Below are 22,580 nucleotides of genomic sequence, written 5' to 3'. Positions count from 1 at the left end.
TACAACTAAATAAAATGCAGGACAAAAAAATTCATCCTAGCCCATGAAAATCAATAGGTATCTCCCTAAGTTTGAATTGGCGAAGTTGTATTTGACAAGACATTAAAAATGTGAAATGCTAACGGCTGACGAGTAGCCATAACGAAACCTAAATTGAACTGAAAAAGAGATCTGAGGTGAACGTTCTGTGTTACTCCCTTTTTTACCAAACATGAATTTGAATGGAGATTTAAATTTGGAATGTTTTTTCCTGGGTTGGAGACCCCTTCAATCTTTTGAAATGACTGGATCCGCTGCTGACGTCGATGAGAAAGAAAATCAACATATCTAGATGGTCAGAAAGAGTCCACCATGTTTTAAGTGATTAACAAATATCTACATCGTGTTGCAAGCTGATTATCTCAATATTGAAACATCTTACTGACAGCAATTCGGACTTGTGTGTAGATTAAACCAATATCTTTGGTTAAGTTGCTTTCAAACTGAACCATGAAATCATTACTTTTGAGTGTAGTTACTTTTGAAAGTAGTTTAGTCCGACATATAGACAACGTTCTGTTCATCAGACTAGACTACTCTAAAGGGCGGGTGGATTGGTTTGACTTGTTTTACATTTATTATTTCGGGCCTTTTTTAGCTGACTATGCGGTATGGTCTTTGTTCATTGTTGAAGGCCGTACGGTGACCTATATTTGTTAATAACTGTGTCATTGGGTCTCTTGTTGTCTTATTGGCAATCTCACCACATCTTTTTTGTATGTACAAAAGCATTCCTTTCCCTGAAATCTAGTAGAACAATTGCTTAAAGTATCTCTGAAACAAACTCAGTGACATGACAAAAATTGGACTTTGACCAATGAACCATGAAAATCAGGTCAAGGTCAGATGACGTTTTTTAAACGGCAATTTTCATCTTATTAGCATCATATAAACCAAATTATTGATAAAGTACACCCCTTATAATGAACTATAGAAATGGGGTCCAAGTCAGATGATACCTGTTATTTGAATACAGCAAATATAGTGCACCTAATGCTTAAAATATAGGCGATATGGATTTGACCAAGAAAACTTAACACTGACGTGCATGCAGATTTTACAAGATACTTAATTGTGTATATTTTGTATGCATGCACCTGTCCTGGATTATTTAGGAGCCTGTTGTTCATGTGGTTGTTGTAGTTCATATGTGTTTTCTGTTTCTCGTTTTGTATATATTGTATTGTGTCGCGGATCATACATATTCTGAAGTGTTGATATTGTTTAAATCGCGTCTTTTTCATAGAGTTAATATTTTATAGCGTCTTTTTATTTTATAATGTTTAACTTCTGTCTAAGGTTAGGTTGAAGGTTGGCGAGCCTGTTAAACTGTTTAAACCAAATGCATATTCAATACTACTGTCAGTAACCTGTTGTTCAGTGGTTGGTGTGGTTCATAGGGGTTTCTCGTTTTCTATATTTTGATTTACTTGTTTAAAGTTTGTATTCAATGGCAATTTTGGGGACTTTATATGTAGCTTGCTGTTTAGTGTTAGCAAAGACTCTGTGTTCAAGTCGATGCTCATTGAACTGTTAACTTAAAATGCATTGCGACTTGGATGGAGAGTTGTCTCATTGGCACTCAAACCACATCTTAATTATAGCGTTGGTTTCCTGTTTTACATTGATCATTTTTTACCCTTTATATCTTGTTCGGTGATTGTTCATGAGTTCGTATTGAAAGGCCGTACTCTAACCTATAATTGCTAAGTTAAACTACACTGTGGCTTGGATAAGAGTTGTCTCATTCGCACTCATACAACATTTTCTGTTTAAAATCAAAATCCTAACCTCCTATAACAATGTAAAAGATATATTTTATATAGGCCTATTTCGTTTATTTCGTTGTATTTCGTTTCTTCATTTTCCATTTCGTTTCGTTTCTTCATTTTTTCATTTCATTTCGTTTCGTTTCGTTGTATTTCGTTGCGTTTCGTTGTATTTCGTTTCGTTTCGTTATATTTCGTTTCGTTTCGTTCCGATTCCGTTTCTCACTTTATAAGTACCCATGATGAAATTGCCTTTAACAATGGAAATGTTTGGACCTTCGTCACCATTTGAACCTTCATTACTATTTGGACCTTCATCATTATTTGGAATTTCATCACTATTTGGACCTTCGTCACCATTTGTACCTTCATCACTATTTGGACCTTCGTCACCATTTAGACCTTCATCACTGTTTGGACCTTCTTGGACATTTATCAACATTTAGACTTTGAAATTTTAAATTATATACAATACAATGCACATTTCAACTGTTTAAAGACAACCGTGTCTTGTCCTTTAAATTGTCTTACTATGTTGTCAAATCGCGGACGATTTGTTTTTCTGGGTAAGGGGTATTGTAACGTTTGTGGGTCATCGTAAATTCCCTTTTTTCTATTTTTAGATACTATATATAACTATAGTTGTCCGGTCACTTTTTCGCGGGGATCGTTTATCTCGTGCTTGAACTCAATGTCCAGACTTGGATATTTAAACCTCGTCAGGGCAGTATTTCTTTAGATTGGGGAAAACTTTCGTACCGGTAAGTTGTACTTTAAAATTTCATTTTATTTTGAATTTTGATGTTTGACTTAAATATTTATTTCTTCTCATTTGATATATTTCTTTTCGGTTTCGTAGTCAAACAGTTCTAAAATATTAAATAACGTTTCCGTTCCAGAATAAATAGAGGGAATTGTACACTAGCTAGAGATTTTATGATTTCGGGTTTATAAAGAGATGGAGTTCATTTTGATAGCGATATTTAGACAGATGGTTAATCCGAGGGGTATTTTGGAGTAACGGTCGTCATTCTACGGAATTGTTCGTGCCTTACTCTGAAATAGAATTTTGTATTATCGCATGTTTTGGTTTTGGATCTTGAACTGGTCAATGATATTGAAAAACGTTTTCAGACATTGCTCTGGTTGGATTGAAAATTAAACGGGTATAGAGAAATGCGATGTTTTTTTTACTGGATCGATTTTTGTTCCCTAGTCATAGAATAATGAGATTCATGATCTAGTCTAACAAAGTCGGTGGAAACCAGTGGGTATATTTTTTTTTGTCTCGGAAGGTTGACGTCACAACTTGATTGATTGGATAATATTTTAGTTAAAGACGACTAGTGTACAGCTCTCTATATTTTAAGAAAACGGACACCTCAAAATTCTAGTATCATATTATTTTATTCAAGTAGATAGCACTAAGGCCAAACGCTTCCCTAAATTGGTTAACTTGTAAAGGGTATTTTTCACCTCATCGTTTGTCCAAAAAGGGGAAGTTCGAAAATGTATTGAAATTCTGAATTGATATTTTCACATGGAGATACCGCGATATTTATGTATTTATATTGTCTTTGTCTATTAAATATGAAACTGTTTTATGAATTTTGGTCATTTGTTATATGAGCAAATACATTGCTTGGCAAATCGTCATCACTGGTCATGTTTAGGTTTCTTATACCTGTCATTTATTGAATTTATTGTTTCGTTGTATTGTCAGTATGCTGTCAGAAGTCCTGGAGCGAAAGCAAAACAAACTAATGTCAACAATAACAATTTGATATCAAAAACCTTGAAGGAGCCATATGCCTTATAACATTTCTAACCAACAAATTCAAGCAATACTGTTTCTAAGTTTATCCAGACTCAGATCAATACCAGTTGCTGTACTTTGGGTGAATTCAGATGCCCTTCTTACCAAAGATTAACCACTGATCCAAATGTCATTTTTAGCTGAAACCAAAATTAATTATGATGAATTCTAAGATATCGTTTGAATGAGGACGATATCCAGCGCCCCATCGTTTCTATCTGATTTTCAGATTTACCAGACATTATTAGTTACATAGTGTGTTAGTGACCTAATACGATATATACGGGGCCACATTTACTGAACCCGTATATATCGTATTAGGTCACTAGCACACTATGTAACGAATTTATCTTACCGACTATCTTTATTTGTTGAATTTAGACTAACGTTGTCTCATTTGCAATCATACCACATCTTGTTATTCCTATATTAAAGTGTTCAGGTGTTCAATTTTCAGAAACAGCTTCTTCCATTGTTCTGCACAAAAAAACTAATGTCAACAATAACAATTTAATATCAACAACCTTGATATAACAATATTAAACAGAACTTTCAAATCATTTAAATAATCAAATAGTGCCAAATTCGTAACTCCACTTCTAATTAGTTATCAAAGGTACCAGGATTATAATTTAGTACGCCAGACGCGCGTTTCGTCTACATAAGACTAATCAGTGACGCTCGTAACAAAATATTTATAAAGCTAAACAAGAACAAAGTTGAAGAGCATTGAGGATCCAAAATTACAAAAAGTTGTGCCAAATACGGCTAAGGTAATCTATGCCTGGGATAAGAAAATCCTTAGTTCTTCGAAAAATTCCAAGTTTTGTAAACAGGAAATTTATAAAAATGACCACATTATTGATATTTATGTCAACACCGAAGTGCTGACTACTGGGCTGGTGGTACCCTCTGGGACGAAACGTCCACCAGCAGTGGCATCGACCCAGTGGTGTAAATAGTTATCAAAGGTACCAGGATTATAATTTAGTACGCCAGACACGCATTTCGTCTACATATGACTCATCAGTGACGCTCATATCAAAATATTTATAAAGCCAAACAAGTACAAAGTTGAAGAGCATTGAGGATCCAAAATTTCAAAAAGTTGTGCCAAATACGGCTAAGAAAATCTATGCCTGGGATAAGAAAATCCTTAGTTCTTCGAAAAATTCCAAGTTTTGTAAACAGCAAATTTATAAAAATGACCACATTATTGATATTCATGTCAACACCGAAGTATTGAAATAAAGCCCCGCCTCCTTACTAACCTAATATGGAATAAACACGGTCTCCACGCGGACGCTTCTAACCAATCATATTCCTAGAAATGTATAGGAGGTAAGATAAAAAGGCTGATGTTTCTGTTTCTATTCTAAACGAATGCGTATTAAATATGTAGGACTCGGAGGTGCGATGGGGACGCGGAAGTGCGATGGTTCACGCCGAAGTGCGATGGTTTATATAGATATAGAACTCGGAGATGCGATGGGACGCTGAAGTGCGATGGTCCACGCTGAAGTGCGATGGTTCATTCGCTGAAGTGCGATGGTCATGTTGGAACATTATATGTTATTATAATAAGAAGCATAATAAATAAAATTTAGAAAGCAAAAATGCATAAATTTATTATGCATTAATTAAAACAACAATTAAAATTTTTGTAAATAATTGTAAATGCTAAAATATAGCTATTCCTAAAATAATACAAAAGTTTGCGTTAATGTAACTTATATATTCGCGCGTTTTAAAACAATTTACCATGACGTTAAATATTATGACGTTTTGAAATACGTTTCGTAAAGAAAACGGTATGGAATTGCAGGAAGGAAAAGAAGATTTTGTTGACGAAGGCTTTGTTATAACAAACGAACGTAAAAAAAAGGTTACAAACGATCCAAGTCCGGAACAGTTTTGGGCAGTGCAGGATGAAGTTTTTTCAATATGCAAGGCAAAATATACCAACAAATCATGGGGAGCAAAAAGAATAAAGGATGCACTAGGTCTTCAGATGGGAGAAACTAGTATAAGAAAATATGTGTCAAATTTTTTATACGACAAAGACTTGAACAGTATATTTTACAGGAGCACGACTGTTACTGAATTCCACAGAAAGGTCTTGTCAAAAGGTGAACTTTTGGAAGAAATACAAAAAAATCACAAAACTGATCATAGAAAAAGTGATACGGTGTACGAAACTCTGAGGAAGTCTTTTTTCCCAGTAGTTCGGGAAAATATTCGTTTACTGTTTAAGCTGAACATTAAATGCCAACAGTGTCTTTCGGCAGTTGATTTACCTAAAACTCAAAGAACAAGAAGGCCAATTCCAGCAACCTATCCTAACAGTAGATGGCAAATGGACCTCAAGAAGATGCCTCCGTCACATGGTTACAACTACATATGCAATATCGTAGGTTGCTACAGCAGATTTGCTTTTGGTGGGTGCATTAAGCACAAAACAGCAAAAGAAGTGGCTACAGTGATTTTACGATTTATATACATTTTTGGACCACCTAGAATTTTACAAACTGACAATGGAAAGGAGATTAATAATGAAGACTTAACAGAAGTTATGGCAGAATTTAAAACAAGAAAAATTAACGGAAGGCCTTACCATCCCCAATCACAAGGTAATGTTCTGCATTTATTATTAATTTTTAAGAGGCATTCATAATGTTTGCTGAATAAATAGTGATAGGTGGGTAATTTTAAAATAAAAAGATTAATTTAAGTCATTTTAAATAGATCAATTAGTTTAAGATAGTTTAATATAAACTCAAAATAATGTTTATATATCACTTGATATCAAATACACTCATTTACCAATAACATTATTGTCTTTTTATATTAAAAAAGTTATTTGTGGTAAATGAACATAAGATAAAACAAAGTCACACAAATTTATAAATTAAAATAGATTTCAAATAAGATAATGTTTTTGATGCGGTTTTCACATTAAGATATAAGTATGCTTTTATTTAAAGGTCGAGTTGAAAGGTTTAACAGAACAGTTGTCGCCTACTTCAGAACAGCTTTTGTTGATAGTCGGGACTGGCCCAGTATGCTAGACGAGTTTTACTATAAGTACAACAGCAGAGTTAATAAATCTACCAAACCTTTGACACCATATCAGAGATTTTATAAAAGACCAAATTTCTGTGTTGCGTTAGAAGATCAGGTAAAATATTAATATTATATATTTTTTTAGATTATTTTAGGTTTTAAGCATTTTTATATGAATTTTATACAACATTTGATATATATGTTTTGCACATTTTAGACATCATTAGATATATAATAACTTCATGGAGAAAAAGAGTGGTTTTTACATGTACAGTGGCCAATATTTCATACAAGTTAATAACAGTATTATTTTCGAAAAATATTTTTAATTGAAAATGCTTTAAACATTTTTTATTTAAACAATTTTCACTTTCAATACGTTGACGTACATGTATTATATATTGGTATAAAAACGTCCAGTAGCAAGTTTTTTATACATATTTATAAGTGTACTAATAAGGAATAATATATAACACCCAAAAGGCTTAAGCATTTTTATGTTTTAAAATTTGAACAATTTACACTATGATATCGCTGATGTTGTATAAATTAAATAAAAAAAGTCCAGTTGCAAATATTTCATACATGTTTAAAACCGTATTACTTAATAATTATCCTATAAATCTTTCAATATTAGGTACCAATATGCAATTTGACATCAGAAGAAAAGGCATTTTTGAATAGTGCACACCTGGATGTAGAAGATAATGTTGAAACGGAAGAATTAACAGTAGAAATTACAGAAGTCAATGAAAATAGTCAGGTATTATTGTATTTTTGATTTATTTGGTAAACAACTGCTGAACAGCATGAATTAAATGGTGAAGTAAAAGGTGTAGTTAACAAGAAATAATCACAGGATACAGTAAACGAGGAACATAGTTTTAGTTTTAACAGTTTAAAACAAACGGTATGTTTTTTAATAACTGCTTTGAATATTTTTCTTTTATATAAAAAAGAAAATGTGGTACATGTATGATTTCTTATGAGACTCTCCACAAGAGACCAAATGGCACAACAATTTTAAACAGCTTTTAATGATAGGTTACCGTAAGTTCTTTAACAATGAGCAAAGCCCATACCGTATAGTTTGCTTTAAAAGGCCCAGAAAAAACAAATGTAAAACTTTTTAAACGAGAAAACTAGCTGCCTGAAAGAGGGGCAAAAGATACGAAAGGAACAGTTAAACTCATAAATCGAAAATTAACTGACAACGCCATACATGGCTAAAATTAAAACAAACAAAAATAATAGTACACATGCAACAACATAAAAAACTGAAGACTAAGCAACACAAATTCTAGCAAAAACTAGGAATCATCCCAGGTGCTCCGGAAGAGTAAGCAGATACTGCTCCACATGTGGCACCAGTCGTGATAGGACATGCACATACATACAGCATGTGGTGGGGTTAAACATGTAAGAGAGATCCCAACCATACATCTAACATCGGACAGTCACGGTGTAACAGTATGTAACTGTTTTTAAGGAGAAATACATGTATATAACTCTTGTACTCAAGATTGTTTTTTACAAAACGGTGCAAACAAGCTAATTATCTTCGTATTTTATACTGTTTGTTCATTAGTTTTATTTACAAAGTTTGTTTTTAGAAAGAAAAAAAAAGAAAATGTTTCTTAAGAAAGAATATTTATGCAAATATGGCCATTTTGGTCTAGTGGTAATTATATATGAATACAGCGTTTAAAATTATGACTATTTATACAAATGATTTACTACAGGAACACGTTAAGGACAGCAGCACTACACTACAATCTGCGCATACAGATCGGGTATCTATTGTACATGTACCAGAGTGTGCACATATGGACGATTTATCTATTGCGCCAGTACAAGAGAGACAATTGTCAAATCAGGAGTATATGGAAAATATGTGGAGACAGAAACTAGAAAAGATTGTAAGATTTTTTTCATATTTTATATATCTTTTTAGTTTTAGTTTATCTATTTAAAGTGCCTAACAATTACCAATTTTAATTTAGATTTAAAACGTTAATTGGTATTGTTTAATTTAACATATTTTACAACTTGAACTTATTTTTATATCCAATAAATTCATTTTTTTCCCACTAAGTATAATTTATATACTTATTTTTATGTAGGCCCCTGTAGAAAGAAGAAGTAACATTTACAATGAAACACCTTTAACTGACATTACAAACTCACAGATGGTTTGCAACACTGATATGATGCATGGAACACCTTTAACTGACACTACAAACTCACAGATGGTTCGCAACACTAATATGATGCATGGAACACCTTTAACTGACACTACAAACTCACACATAGTTTGCAACACTGATATGATGCATAGAACACCTTTAACTGACACTACAAACTCACAGATGGTTCGCAACACTGATATGACGCATAGAACACCTTTGACTGACATTACAAACTCACAGATGGTTCGCAACACTGATATGATGCATGGAACACCTTTAACCGACACTACAAACTCACAGTTAGTTTGCAACACTGATATGACGCATGGAACACCTTTGACTGACATTACAAACTCACAGATGGTTCGCAACACTGATATGATGCATGGAACACCTTTAACTAACATTAAAAACTCACAGATGGTTCACAACACTGATATGATGCATGGAACACCTTTGACTCACATTACAAACTCACAGATGGTTCGCAACGCTGATATGATGCTTGGAACACCTTTGGCTGACACTACAAACTCACAGATGGTTCGCAACACTGATATGATGCTTGGAACACCTTTGGCTGACATTACAAACTCACAGATAATTCGCAACACTGATATCATGCAGGTACTTGAAAACCTATTTTTTTCTTGCACAACTTTGTAACAGTATCTAAATGGGAAAAAATTCTTCAAATTTGAATTAAATAAATGTGGATTTATTTATAGACATTGTTTTAAAGTTCCAACTTTTTTTTTTTAATTCAACATTACACTTAGTAGAATACGAAACAATGAAATTTATAGTGCAATAATATATGTATTAGTAATTAATTTTTAATATTTTTCAGACTGACGTAAGCCCGTATTACCGGGAAATATATGCTAAAAGATTTTTAGCGAATGCAATACAGACCAATTCAAACAAACGGAGATATTCTGATTCCAATATTTACACTGAGGTAATTTTATAAAATAAAGTATTATTTTAAGTCTGTTAAATAAGGCAAACACATAAGATGAGTTTCACATAGTGTACTATACATACAGAGTAGCTATTCAGTTGAAGCATACATAATACTGTTTACACACAAAATGCAAACATTACATAAATTATAAACGAACAGATTAGAATGAATTATGTATATAGATATAGAAAGATGTGGTGTGAGTGCCAATGAGACAACTCTACATCCAAATAACAATTTATAAAAGTAAACCATTATAGGTCAATGTACGGCCTTCAAAACGGAACCTTGGCTCACACCGAATATGGATAGACTTGAGCAATTTTTTTGTTTAATATGTTCATTTTTTATTTTTTTAAATTTTATTTCAAATATAGCATAATAAATTAAATACAAATGTACATTTTTAATAGCAATTAATAAGTACAAAATAGATTGAACATATGTTGTAAAAATGTTAAGCAAAACATTATTTGTTTTTTAAAAGTAATAAATTGCAAGTTATTTTTAAAATGAACTGAAACTAATACATGTACCGTTACTATTTTTAACAGAACAGAGAAGCATGGGATAGGGATTTGTATCCTGTTGAGTTGTTTCCTAGGAAGTCCGAAGTGATGGAAATGCAAACATTTAATCCAAATATTAATGACACAATAGATTTTAGACCAAATTCAGCACTTAGCGCAGGAACAAATGTATTTCTGTCAGGGTATTGGAGGAAGGGGATAGTAATGGACATTCAGATGGATGATTCTAAAGGGAGAGTGTACACAGTGAAAGACCTTGAGAACAATAAAATCCACTGTTTATCAAAATACTTAATTCGTCCTAATTTGCTGTATTAAATATTTATTCATTGCATATTGCATGAATCTATGCACTTAAATTGAAATTGTTTTATTTTTTTCTACCTACCTATAGCCACATTGCTAAAATCTTTATTTTATTGAAGAAGTTCATAAATATAAGAAAATGTGGTATGAGTGCGAATGACACAACTGTCCATCCAAGCTGCAATTTGTAAAAGTAAACCATTTCAAGTTAAAATACGGACTTTAACACAGAGCATAGCTTCACACAAAACAGCAATAACTAGTGTTAACCCATTTAAACGGAAAAACCTACAGTTGTGTATTTATATAAAAATATATTTATCTTTTTAATCATTGTTACAGGCATACTTCAGCGTATAATTTATCTTCAAAATGTGACTATCGCACTTTAGAGTTAACTACCATCTCACTTCAGCGTAACAACCATCGCACTTCAGCGTAGCTATGAACAAGTTAACGTCACAATGTGACCATCGCACTTCGGCGTGTTAACCATCGCACTTCAGCGTGGACCATTGCACTTCAGCGTAACCACCATCGCACTTCAGCGTAGATATCAACAAGTTAACGTCACAATGTGACCATCGCACTTCAGCGTGTTAACCATCGCACTTTAGCGTGGATCATCGCACTACAGCGTGACCATCGCGGTTCGGAGTACCATCGCACCTCCGAGTCCTACATAATGCATAATAAATTTATGCATTTTTGCTTTCTAAATTTTATTTATTATGCTTCTTATTATAATAACATATAATGTTCCAACATGACCATCGCACTTCAGCGAATGAACCATCGCACTTCAGCGTGGACCATCGCACTTCAGCGTCCCATCGCATCTCCGAGTTCTATATCTAATAAACCATCGCACTTCGGCGTGAACCATCGCACTTCAGCGTGACCATCGCACTTTTAAATATAAATGTGTTTGAATTAAAAAGAACTAGAGTCTTTTGTTTAAAACAGTCTGAAACTGAAATCTTGTCAATGATTTCCCATTAATATGGCCAAAAAAAAGAGAACCATCATGTTCAGGTCTAATTTGCCAATAAAAAGTTTTCAAACTATGTAGAGGACAAATCTCATTTGATACATTTTTATCTACAACTGAAGTTGTAGACTTCCCTTTTTGATCAGTTTAAAAAAACAATTATAGTTACAAACAGCTGATTTTTTTAAATGGTCAATATAAACATCCTGCCGACATGTATGTAAAACATGCTCATGTGTAACATTTGTTAGAATGGCAAATTCACTGACCAGTGAAAATGCAGCAAAAGCTAAGTAAAAAGCTGATTGAAACATGATGGTTTCATACCTAGAAGACCAAAGCCGCATTTAATCTGATTAATATATATATAGTCCTTATTTGAAGATTTTGTATATAAAATTGTAACAACAGCAATACTATCAAAATGAAAAATTATCTTCTTATTTGTAAATTTTTCTTTTTATAAATAGATGGCCAAAGCAATAGGTATTATTTCCAAATAAGTAATATAAAAAAATTGAAAACAACACTTTTATAATTTTATGCGTCCGAAGTGCTTTTCTGGATTTACCTTCATCAGGAATGCTCAGAGCCAAATATTTGAAAGCCGAGTATGTATAAGTACCGAAACAGTTGAAGAGGTATATGAAAAAATTACCTAAAAGAGCCAAATCCATTTAAGGTCCACTTTACCTGAGGGAGTTGAAACTTTAGTTTCTTTAAAATTTTGAAATTTATAAACGGACAAATTTAGAAAGTTTTGATATAATTTATGTCAGTACTTCACTACTGAGCTGATGATACCCTCGGGGACTGATAGTCCACCAGCAGAGGTATCGACCCAGTGCTGAAAAAAATTGAAACAACAGGTTTAATAATTTTGTGCGTCCGAAGCGCTTTTCTGGTTTTACCTTCATGAAGAACAATCAAAGCAAAATATTTGAAAGTCGAGGCTGCATAAGTACCGAAACAGTTGACAAAAAATACCTTTAGAAACATCAAATCAAATTTATAAGGTCAACTTTGCCTGAGGGAGTTGAAACCTTAGTTTCTTTAAAATTTATAAATTTATAAATGGACACGTTTTATAATTTTATGCGTCAGAAGCGCTTTTCTGGAATATAACTTATTGAAACTTTGTCCAAATTATATGGCCATTTTAAGATTCCAATTACTCATTTAAATAAGCTGCACAACACAATGAATGACCACCTGCACTGTCAGTATTGGAAACCCAGTCTAAATCTTGGATATATGTATAACAATTAAATTCATGAAGAAATTACTGCCTCATTTGTAGATCATCTCGTATTCCTTTGGTCAATAGATATAAAATGACAAAGGCTTTAGCCATATACACGCCTCAAAAATATCTGCCGGAAAGAAGAGCACAAAAAAGCCAATGATTCTATTAGATACTGCATTTCCTTAAGAATAACTTTTCGTTTTTTCAATACCCCATTTATTTGATCTTTCAGTTTTTCAATTTTATCATCTGGTATTTTAACCAATACTCTTCTGAATCAATTATCAAACCTAAATATTCAAGTTTTGTGAAAGAAACCTAAAGTCCTTTAAAAATTAAGAAAAGATAACTCTAGTCTAGCAGACGATAATCTCAATTCATAAAATTGATTTAATGATCAATGATTAAATCTTTTTACCTTTAAATTGTGTAGAAAAAACTGTGACGTATATATTTATTGAAAATGCATATTCTAAAAATATTTCCTCGTAATGAGTTTTTAATAGATTGACAGACGAAGAACACATAAAGGTTGGTTAATTTTCATAATATTATTATGCTTATCCTCTTTAAAAGATGACATACATAGATTCTTACATTGATACCAGTAGATTATCGGATTTATCCAATCGAGATAGTTAAATTATCAATTTTAAAGTAATTCACGAGTAACTATGTAAGAATCTGTTTCTCTAATGATCAAAAATTACATTTTCATTTTTTTGTTGAACCAAAAACCCCTTCGTGTGCCTTCCACATTTCACAAAGCTGTCAATTTCATTAACACCTGTTAGCATATTTTGGATATTTTGAGCTGATAAAGGTTATGACCCTCAAATTCATCCAATCATCTTCTGAGATCACCGGCAACCACACGTTGATTAATTTTTTTTATACAATGAGTGCAGAAAGGTTTAAATTGTCATTAGAGAATTAGAGAAAATGTGTTATTGTAAATTCATAAAATTAACAGATTTTGATTCGAATTTGTACGGCATCTTTTTAAGTAACCTCCTCTAAAAAATCCAGATAAGAATTTCAAACGCATAAAATTCATAAAGGGTCGTGTTTTTATAGATAGTAGGCTTACAATTTGGCACGCTAGACATTACAGTTATAAACATCCTCAGTATTTAAAATCATTTGAACTATAACTTATTGTCGGATCATACCTAGCATTCATTGCAGAATGACCTTCTAATGTATGATAATAGTTATAACACTTTGAGGAACACACATCTGTGATACATATTTGTTGAAACGTTAATATTATGAATGTTGTTTAAACATATGGGAAAGTGACCATTCCTCAGTGGCTTACATCGATATTGATTTAGTTTTTTTGTTTGAGGATTTGACCATATTGTCTAATGTCACAGATTGTTCAACTTCGCAAAATTTTTTAACAAGATTTCTGATTGTGTAATACTACAATTATTATTTAACCGTAAAACCCCTTAACTGAACCTCGTCTTTTTTCTGCTAGTGTTTTACTAAAGTGTTTACAATGTGTATAAACCGGTTATTCTAAACTGTATTTCAATAACAAAAGATTTTTTTTTAAATCATGTTTACCCTCAAATTGTGTAAAACATTGACGTATGGATTTCTGAAAATATAACCTTGTAATGCAGTTTTAAATAGATTATCAAACAAAAAACACATTGGGGTTTGGTGATTTTTAGTTCATGTTTATTTAATTTGAAAGGATACCAATATGTTATCATACATTTGCAGCTTTAAAATGATTCGGCTTATTTTAGACGGAGTAATTATATCAACCTATATTTAAGTAAAATCATCTGAGATAACAGGGCAAAATTTGGCACACAAGATATTTCTTTGAATCCGTATTCATGTGACCTTCAATTTAACCTCTTAGCTAGAGTTGGATAACACATGAATTATGCGTGTTCAGTTATCTAAAGTAAATGAATGTCAACGTTGAAAGTGAAACAAAAGTAAAGCATTTGATTGACTGATTCGATCCACAAAAACTCATTCTTATACAGGTAAAAACGATGATTTACATGTATTTTTATCTTTAATATGAAATAACACAGACCTAAAAAAAATCCAATTGCAAGTGTTCGCTATCTATTTATATCTATATTTATATCTATATGACCGTCGGCAGTCTCCGGAGGTCAACTTGATAGTTAATGAGAGTGTGCTAGACTAAAATACACACGAAACGATGATACATATTATCGAGCCTATGTCTTGTTAATTGTTTATGGCTGAATAAGAAAAAGACCAACTGACAAACAATAGTACACAACCACAACATAGTAGACTTAAGACTAAGCAACACGAACCCAACCAAAAACTTGTGGTGATCTCAGGTGCTCCGGAAGGGTAAGCAGATCCTGCTCAAAACAAAGTCTTTAAAGTTTGCTGTGCATATATTGTAAATATATAATAAACATAAAAAAAATTAACTATGTGTCCTTTTCTATAAAATAACCCCTACTCTCGTAATATTCCTGCATCAAACCATGCTATAACGGTTTTGAAATATGATTATAATATGCAAGCAACAACATCGGAACCTTAAAACACTACAGTTGTATAGCTAACGCTTGTATTGAAGCAATTATGCAATTTGATCGGTTATAGTTCAATGCATTTCAACGACATATGGATTTAAATAATGACCTTTAATCTTTTATTACGTTTTTTGTCAATAACACTGACGCATTTATTCATTTAAAACCCCAATATAAAACATATCTTTGTAATGCAGTGTTCAGGAAGACAAGGGTTTAAATGGAAAAAAAAACCCATTTAAAACATGAATAACCATATTTGTGTCAAATGTAGTGCATATCTTACTATTCCAAAATTAATACTAAAATATTATGATTCACCGGGATATTTTAAGAATACTTACGTTACATGTTGTGTAAAAGTTGTTGGATTTTAATCGCCTTTATTTCAATTATATAACAGAATGATAATTCTAAAATGCATTTTCTTGTTTCCCTCCCCAGCTAAAGCAATAGGCTATTTGCCAATTCCCGAAATTGACCCTGTAATTAGAGATCCCTAATTTAGTTGTCTCCCTGATGGGGAACATTAATTTTTATTTACAGATGAGAGCTAGCAGAAAGAACACATTTACCTGTGCGTAATGTGAGTAATCTTTGAGGTTTCTAAATCTTTTAATTACATTAATTTGTTGTTAAAGCGAAATACATTTGACACCCGAAGTTATTTTTCATGAAAAATTACGTAAACCGGTGATACATCATTTTCAGTTCATCATGCTCTGCATTGGCAAAACATAATTTTTGTCCGGTATTGAACCAGTTTACGGTTGACAAAAGGAAGTAATTTGTTTAAAAAGTGTGTAATAACAGAATCAAATCGGTAATTGGCAAATGGACTTTTGCAAAGCCAAAACCTTGTGGAAGTATCACAAGGTAAACCGTACAAATCTTGCAGATGAATAACTGAAATAGGAGGAGCAAATAAACATAATGCAATTAAGAAAGTTTGACATTGTTCTGTCTATTATTTCAACCGAATATATAAAAGTTCTCCTTTGACTCATAGTTTGTTGCGAAATCAAATTTTAACCGTGACATACTGACGAACACACGTAGTAAACGCTTTATCCACTCCCAATCTCCGTCTTTACTGATGATAAATTAAAAACAAAAATGGTGAACTGGGTCTGGAAAAGGGTACATTTATCTAATGAAACTTTATACTTTAATATACATAGGACTGCTGCTCAAATGTAGAAGACAAACTAATTTACGTGATAAAAAGCTGTAAAAGTTGGATACAATTGATGTTAAGTTATAATTAACACCTACAATGAAATGCTTTAAACTGCATTTTTCATTTTTGTTAGATACTAAATCATGAAAAAAATGTATAATTCAGAAAATCGAAGCCAAATAATGTCTCTATAATGACATATATAATCTAGCAAGATGTGGGACTTAGGTCTTATAGACACCCGAGTATTTTATTTAAAATGTCTTTATGCTTTTTAAACTAAATATTGACAATAAAGTTGCACCTAACTATAGTTCGTCAATAGGAAATGAACTTACGGGGTACCACTTACGAACTGTTTGTGATGTTTCATTATTCATCATTATGTGAGCTTACATTATGCCATGATTATTTCTTAAAACGAACGAAACTAGCTACTTGTAATCCCATTTAACTCTTACTTTCATCATTTCCGAGGAATGAACTTCTCCTAAATTTTTCTAATCATGTCTGTTCAATTTGCATAGAATAGCAGGAGTTATTTTTTTTCTGTTAAAATTTTTAATCGAATTGCCTAAATAATACGACTTCAATAAATGTTTTATTTAATCAATTATGAGTTTATTCGGCAATTTCCGATAAAACATATTACGAAGATTTTGTATATAAAATTGTAACAACAGCAATACTATCAAAAAGAAAAAATATCTTCTTATTTGTAAATTTTTCTTTTTATAAATAGATGGCCAAAGCAATAGGTATTATTTCCAAATAAGTAATATAAAAAATTGAAAACAACACTTTTATAATTTTATTCGTCCGAAGCGCTTTTCTGGATTTACTTTCATCAGGAATACTCAGAGCCAAATATTTGAAAGCCGAGTATGTATAAGTACCGAAACAGTTGAAGAGGTATATGAAAAAATGACCTAAAAGAGCCAAATCCATTTAAGGTCCACTTTACCTGAGGGAGTTGAAACTTTAGTTTCTTTAAAATTTTGAAATTTATAAACGGACAAATTTAGAAAGTTTTGATATAATTTATGTCAGTACTGAAGTACTGACTACTGAGCTGATGATACCCTCGGGGACTGATAGTCCACCAGCAGAGGTATCGACCCAGTGCTGAAAATAATTGAAACAACAGGTTTAATAATTTTGTGCGTCCGAAGCGCTTTAAATTCTGGATTTACCTTCATGAAGAACGCTCAAAGCCAAATATTTGAAAGTCGAGGCTGCATAAGTATCGAAACAGTTGACAAAAAAATACCTTTAGAAACACCAAATCAAATTTCTATGGTCAACTTTGCCTGAGGGAGTTGAAACCTTAGTTTCTTTAACATTTATAAATTGATAAATGGACACGTTTAATAATTTTATGCGTCAGAAGCGCTTTTCTGGAATATAACTTATTAAAACTTTGTCCAAATTATATGGCCATTTTAAGATTCCAATTACTCATTTAAATAAGCTGCACAACACAATGAATGACCACCTGCACTGTCAGTATTGGAAACCCAGTCTAAATCTTGGATATATGTATAACAATTAAATTCTTGAAGAAATTACTGCCTCATTTGTAGATCATCTCGTATTCCTTTGGTCAATAGATATAAAATGACAAAGGCTTTAGCCATATACACGCCTCAAAAATAACTGCCGGAAAGAAGAGCACAAAAAGCCAATTATCCTATTAAATACTGCATTTCCTTAAGAGTAACTTTTCGTTTTTTCAATACTCCATTTATTTGATCTTTCAGTTTTTCAATTTTATCATCTGGTATTTTAACCAATACTCTTCTGAATCAATTATCAAACCTAAATATTCAAGTTTTGTGAAAGAAACCTTAAGTCCTTTAAAAATTAAGAAAAGATAACTCTAGTCTAGCAGACGATAATCTCAATTCATAAAATTGATTTAATGATCAATGATTAAATCTTTTTACCTTTAAATTGTGTAGAAAAAACTGTGACGTATATATTGATTGAAAATGCATATTCTAAAAATGTTTCCTCGTAATGAGTTTTTAATAGATTGACAGACGAAGAACACATAAAGGTTGGTTAATTTTCATAATATTATTATGCTTATCCTCTTTAAAAGATGACATATATAGATTCTTACATTGATACCAGTAGATTATCGGATTTATCCAATCGAGATAGTTAAATTATCAATTTTAAAGTAATTCACGAGTAACTATGTAAGAATCTGTTTCTCTAATGATCAAAAATTACATTTTCATTTTTTGTTGAACCAAAAACCCCTTCGTGTGCCTTCCACATTTCACAAAGCTGTCAATTTCATTAACACCTGTTAGAATATTTTGAGCTGATAAAGGTTATGACCCTCAAATTCATCCAATCATCTTCTGAGATCACCGGCAACCACACGTTGATTATTTTTTTTTATACAATGAGTGCAGAAAGGTATAAATTGTCAAAGAATTAGAAAAAATGTGTTATTGTTAATTAACAGATTTTGATTCGAATTTGTACGGCATATTTTTAAGTAACCTCCTCTAAAAAATCCAGATAAGAATTTCAGACGCATAAAATTCATAAAGGGTCGTGTTTTTATAGATATTAGGCTTATAATTTGGCACGCTAGACATTACAGTTATAAACATCCTCAGTATTTATAATCATTTGAACTATAACTTATTGTCGGATCATACCTAGCATTCATTGCAGAATGACCTTCAAATGTATGATACCTAGTTATAATACTTTGAGGAACACACATCTGTGATACATATTTGTTGAAACGTTAATATTATGAATGTTGTTTAAAGATATGGGAAAGCGACCATTCCTTAGTGGCTTACATCGATATTGATTTAGTTTTTTGTTTGAGGATTTGACCATATTGTCTAATGTCACAGATAGTTCAACTTCGCAAATTTTTTTAACAAGATTTCTGATTGTGTAATACTACAATTATTTTAACCGTAAAACCCCTTAACTGAACCTCGTCTTTTTTCTACTAGTATTTTACTAAAGTGTTTACAATGTGTATAAACCGGTTATTCTAAACTGTATTTCAATAACAAAAGATTTCTTTTTAAATCATGTTTACCCTCAAATTGTGTAAAACATTGACGTATGGATTTCTGAAAATATAACCTTGTAATGCAGTTTTAAATAGATTATCAAACAAAAAACACATTGAGGTTTGGTGATTTTTAGTTCATGTTTATTTAATTTGAAAGGATACCAATATGTTATCATACATTTGCAGCTTTAAAATGATTCGGCTTATTTTAGACGGAGTAATTATATCAACATATATTCAAGTAAAATCATCTGAGATAACAGGGCAAAATTTGGCACACAAGATATTTCTTTGAATCCGTATTCATGTGACCTTCAATTTAACCTCTTAGCTAGAGTTGGATAACACATGAATTATGCGTGTTCAGTTATCTAAAGTAAATGAATGTCAACGTTGAAAGTGAAACAAAAGTAAAGCATTTGATTGACTGATTCGATCCACAAAAACTCATTCTTATACAGGTAAAAACGATGATTTACATGTATTTTTATCTTTAATATGAAATTACACAAACCTAAAAAAATCCAATTGCAAGTGTTCGCTATCTATTTGTATCTATATTTACATCTATATGACCGTCGGCAGTCTTCGGAGGTCAACTTGATAGTTAATGAGAGTGTGCTAGACTAAAATACACACGAAACGATGATACATATTATCGAGCCTATGTCTTTTTAATTGTTTATGTCTGAATAAGAAAAAGACCAACTGACAAACAACAGTACACAAACACAATATAGTAGACTTAAGACTAAGCAACACGAACCCAACCAAAAACTTGTGGTGATCTCAGGTGCTCCGGAAGGGTAAGCAGATCCTGCTCAAAACACAGTCTTTGAAATTTGCTGTGCATATATTGTAAATATATAATAAACATAAAAAAAATTAATTAAGTGTCCTTTTCTATAAAATAACCCCTACTCTCGTGATATTCCTGCGTGTCTGGCGTGTAAAATTTTAATCCTGGTATCTATAATAAATTAATTCTAAGAGGTGTTCCTTAAAACTTATATAAAGAAAAAAGAAGTTTATCAGAATTCATAGGTGACCACTCCTCACCGCAATTACTATTTAGCTACGAGTTATTGATCAGTTTTGCATATTGTGTTAGTGTTGCACCTTTTCTGGTTTCATAATGGAAATGCACTTTTAGCGCGTAATATGAGATAACAGGCTCCTGACTTGGGATAGGCACATACAGAGTGGGGGTTGGGGTTAGACATTTTTCTATTAATTTTCTTTCGCGTACATTATCTGGTAAGTGTTATCGACGCCACCTAGTCAAACATAGGATAGTGTTGTAGAATCTGTTCTTCATTTAAAAGATTAATCATGACTTACGAATCTATGACACTGTAACGACCAAACACTCCAATATAGCAAATGAACAACTAATTTTAGTTAATCATTCATCAAACCATGCTAGAACGATTATTCAATATGATTATAATATGCAAGCAACAAAACGGGGACTTCAAAATAATACAGTTGTATAGTTAACACTTGTATTGAAGCAAGAATGCAATTTGATCGGTTATAGTTCAATTCATTTCAACGACATATTGATTTAAATAATGACCTTTTAATCATTTAATACGCTTTTTGTCAATAACGCTGACGCATTTATTTATTTAAAACCCCAAATCCAAAGCAAATCCTTTTAGCGCAGTGTTCAGGAAGATAAGGGTTTTAAAAAAATGGAGAAACAAAAACATAAACATAAATCACAATATTTGTGTCAAATGTAGTGCATATCTATTCCAAAATTAATTATACTAAAATATTATGATTCACCGAGATAATTTAAGAGTACTTACGTTAGATGTGTAAAAATTGTTGGATTTTTAGGCGCCTTTATTTGAATTATATAACAGAATGATAATTCTAAAATGCACTTTCGGGTGACAGGGTAAATTGGGTCACCGTACTGGTTTTCTTGGTACTAAACAAAATATGTAAATTTACTGTTCATCTATTAATAAATATAAATATAATGTAAATAATGAAGTCTCACCAAAAAAAACCAATGATTTTTCCAAAAATTTTTGTTATTTCCAGACTGAATTTTTCCATAAACAATAAATTTGGACCCCAGATCCACTGTAAATGGCATATAGAAGAACGCCATAAATTTGATTCAATGTTTATGATTTATGCGTCCCTTTCTGAAATTTTACTACATTTAAGGCATATGCTACTGAAAGTTTAAAGCAGTTGCATATGTTTTAGGTGTTTAATGGTTAATTTGTACTATCAAAAACGCATACATGAACTTTCTTGAAAAACAAATTTTATCTGTGATTGGATTACTGTCCTCAAATTAATCCAAGTAAACGTATTCTGTCCGTATACAATAACGTTAACTACCAGACGACCTCTCGCTGGAAATTCGGTTTTCGAACAACAATCCCTGAATGAAACATTCTTTTCACTGTACATTACGGAGCCGTGATAAATATAAAAAACATGTACAAGGAGAATACTGAGCTTTATATAAAAAAGAAGATGTGGTATGATTGCCAATGAGACAACTATCCACAAATGACCAAAATGACCCAGACATTAACAACTATAGTTCACCGTACGGCCTTCAACAATGAGCATAGCCCATACCGCATAGTCAGCTATAAAAGGCCCCGATAAGACAATGTAAAACAATTCAAACGAGAAAACTAACGGCCTTATTTATGTAAAAAAAAAATGAACGAAAATCAAATATGAAACACATAAACAAACGACAACCACTGAATTACAGGCTCCTGACTTGGGACAGGCACATACATAAATAATGTGGCGGGGTTAAACATATCAGCGGGATCCCAACCCTCCCCTAACCTGGGACAGTGGTATAACAGTACAACATAAGAACGAACTATAAAA

General features: G+C 32.0%; 1 protein-coding gene across 1 annotated transcript; it reads left to right on the top strand.

The window, feature by feature from the left end:
• Nucleotides 1-8,340: 8,340 nt before the first annotated feature.
• Nucleotides 8,341-10,732, top strand: LOC139497963 (uncharacterized). Its single transcript, XM_071286215.1, has 4 exons — nt 8,341-8,606; nt 8,811-9,503; nt 9,727-9,837; nt 10,398-10,732. Exons 1-4 carry the CDS (start codon nt 8,379-8,381, stop codon nt 10,689-10,691), a joined length of 1,326 nt encoding a protein of 441 aa, XP_071142316.1. The 5' UTR covers nt 8,341-8,378; the 3' UTR covers nt 10,692-10,732.
• The last annotated feature ends 11,848 nt before the right edge of the window (nt 10,733-22,580 follow it).

This window comes from Mytilus edulis, chromosome 12, assembly GCF_963676685.1.
Source record: "Mytilus edulis chromosome 12, xbMytEdul2.2, whole genome shotgun sequence".
Taxonomy (NCBI): domain Eukaryota; kingdom Metazoa; phylum Mollusca; class Bivalvia; order Mytilida; family Mytilidae; genus Mytilus; species Mytilus edulis.
This window is presented reverse-complemented; position numbering and strand designations above follow the sequence as displayed.

Bases quoted from the DNA above. Each gene is read 5' to 3' on its own strand.
- LOC139497963 (XM_071286215.1), top strand. From the start codon at position 8,379: ATGAATACAGCGTTTAAAATTATGACTATTTATACAAATGATTTACTA. The intron at 8,607-8,810 runs GTAAGATTTTTT...ATTTTTATGTAG, and splicing joins GACAGAAACTAGAAAAGATT to GCCCCTGTAGAAAGAAGAAG. The intron at 9,838-10,397 runs GTAATTTTATAA...TATTTTTAACAG, and splicing joins ATTCCAATATTTACACTGAG to AACAGAGAAGCATGGGATAG.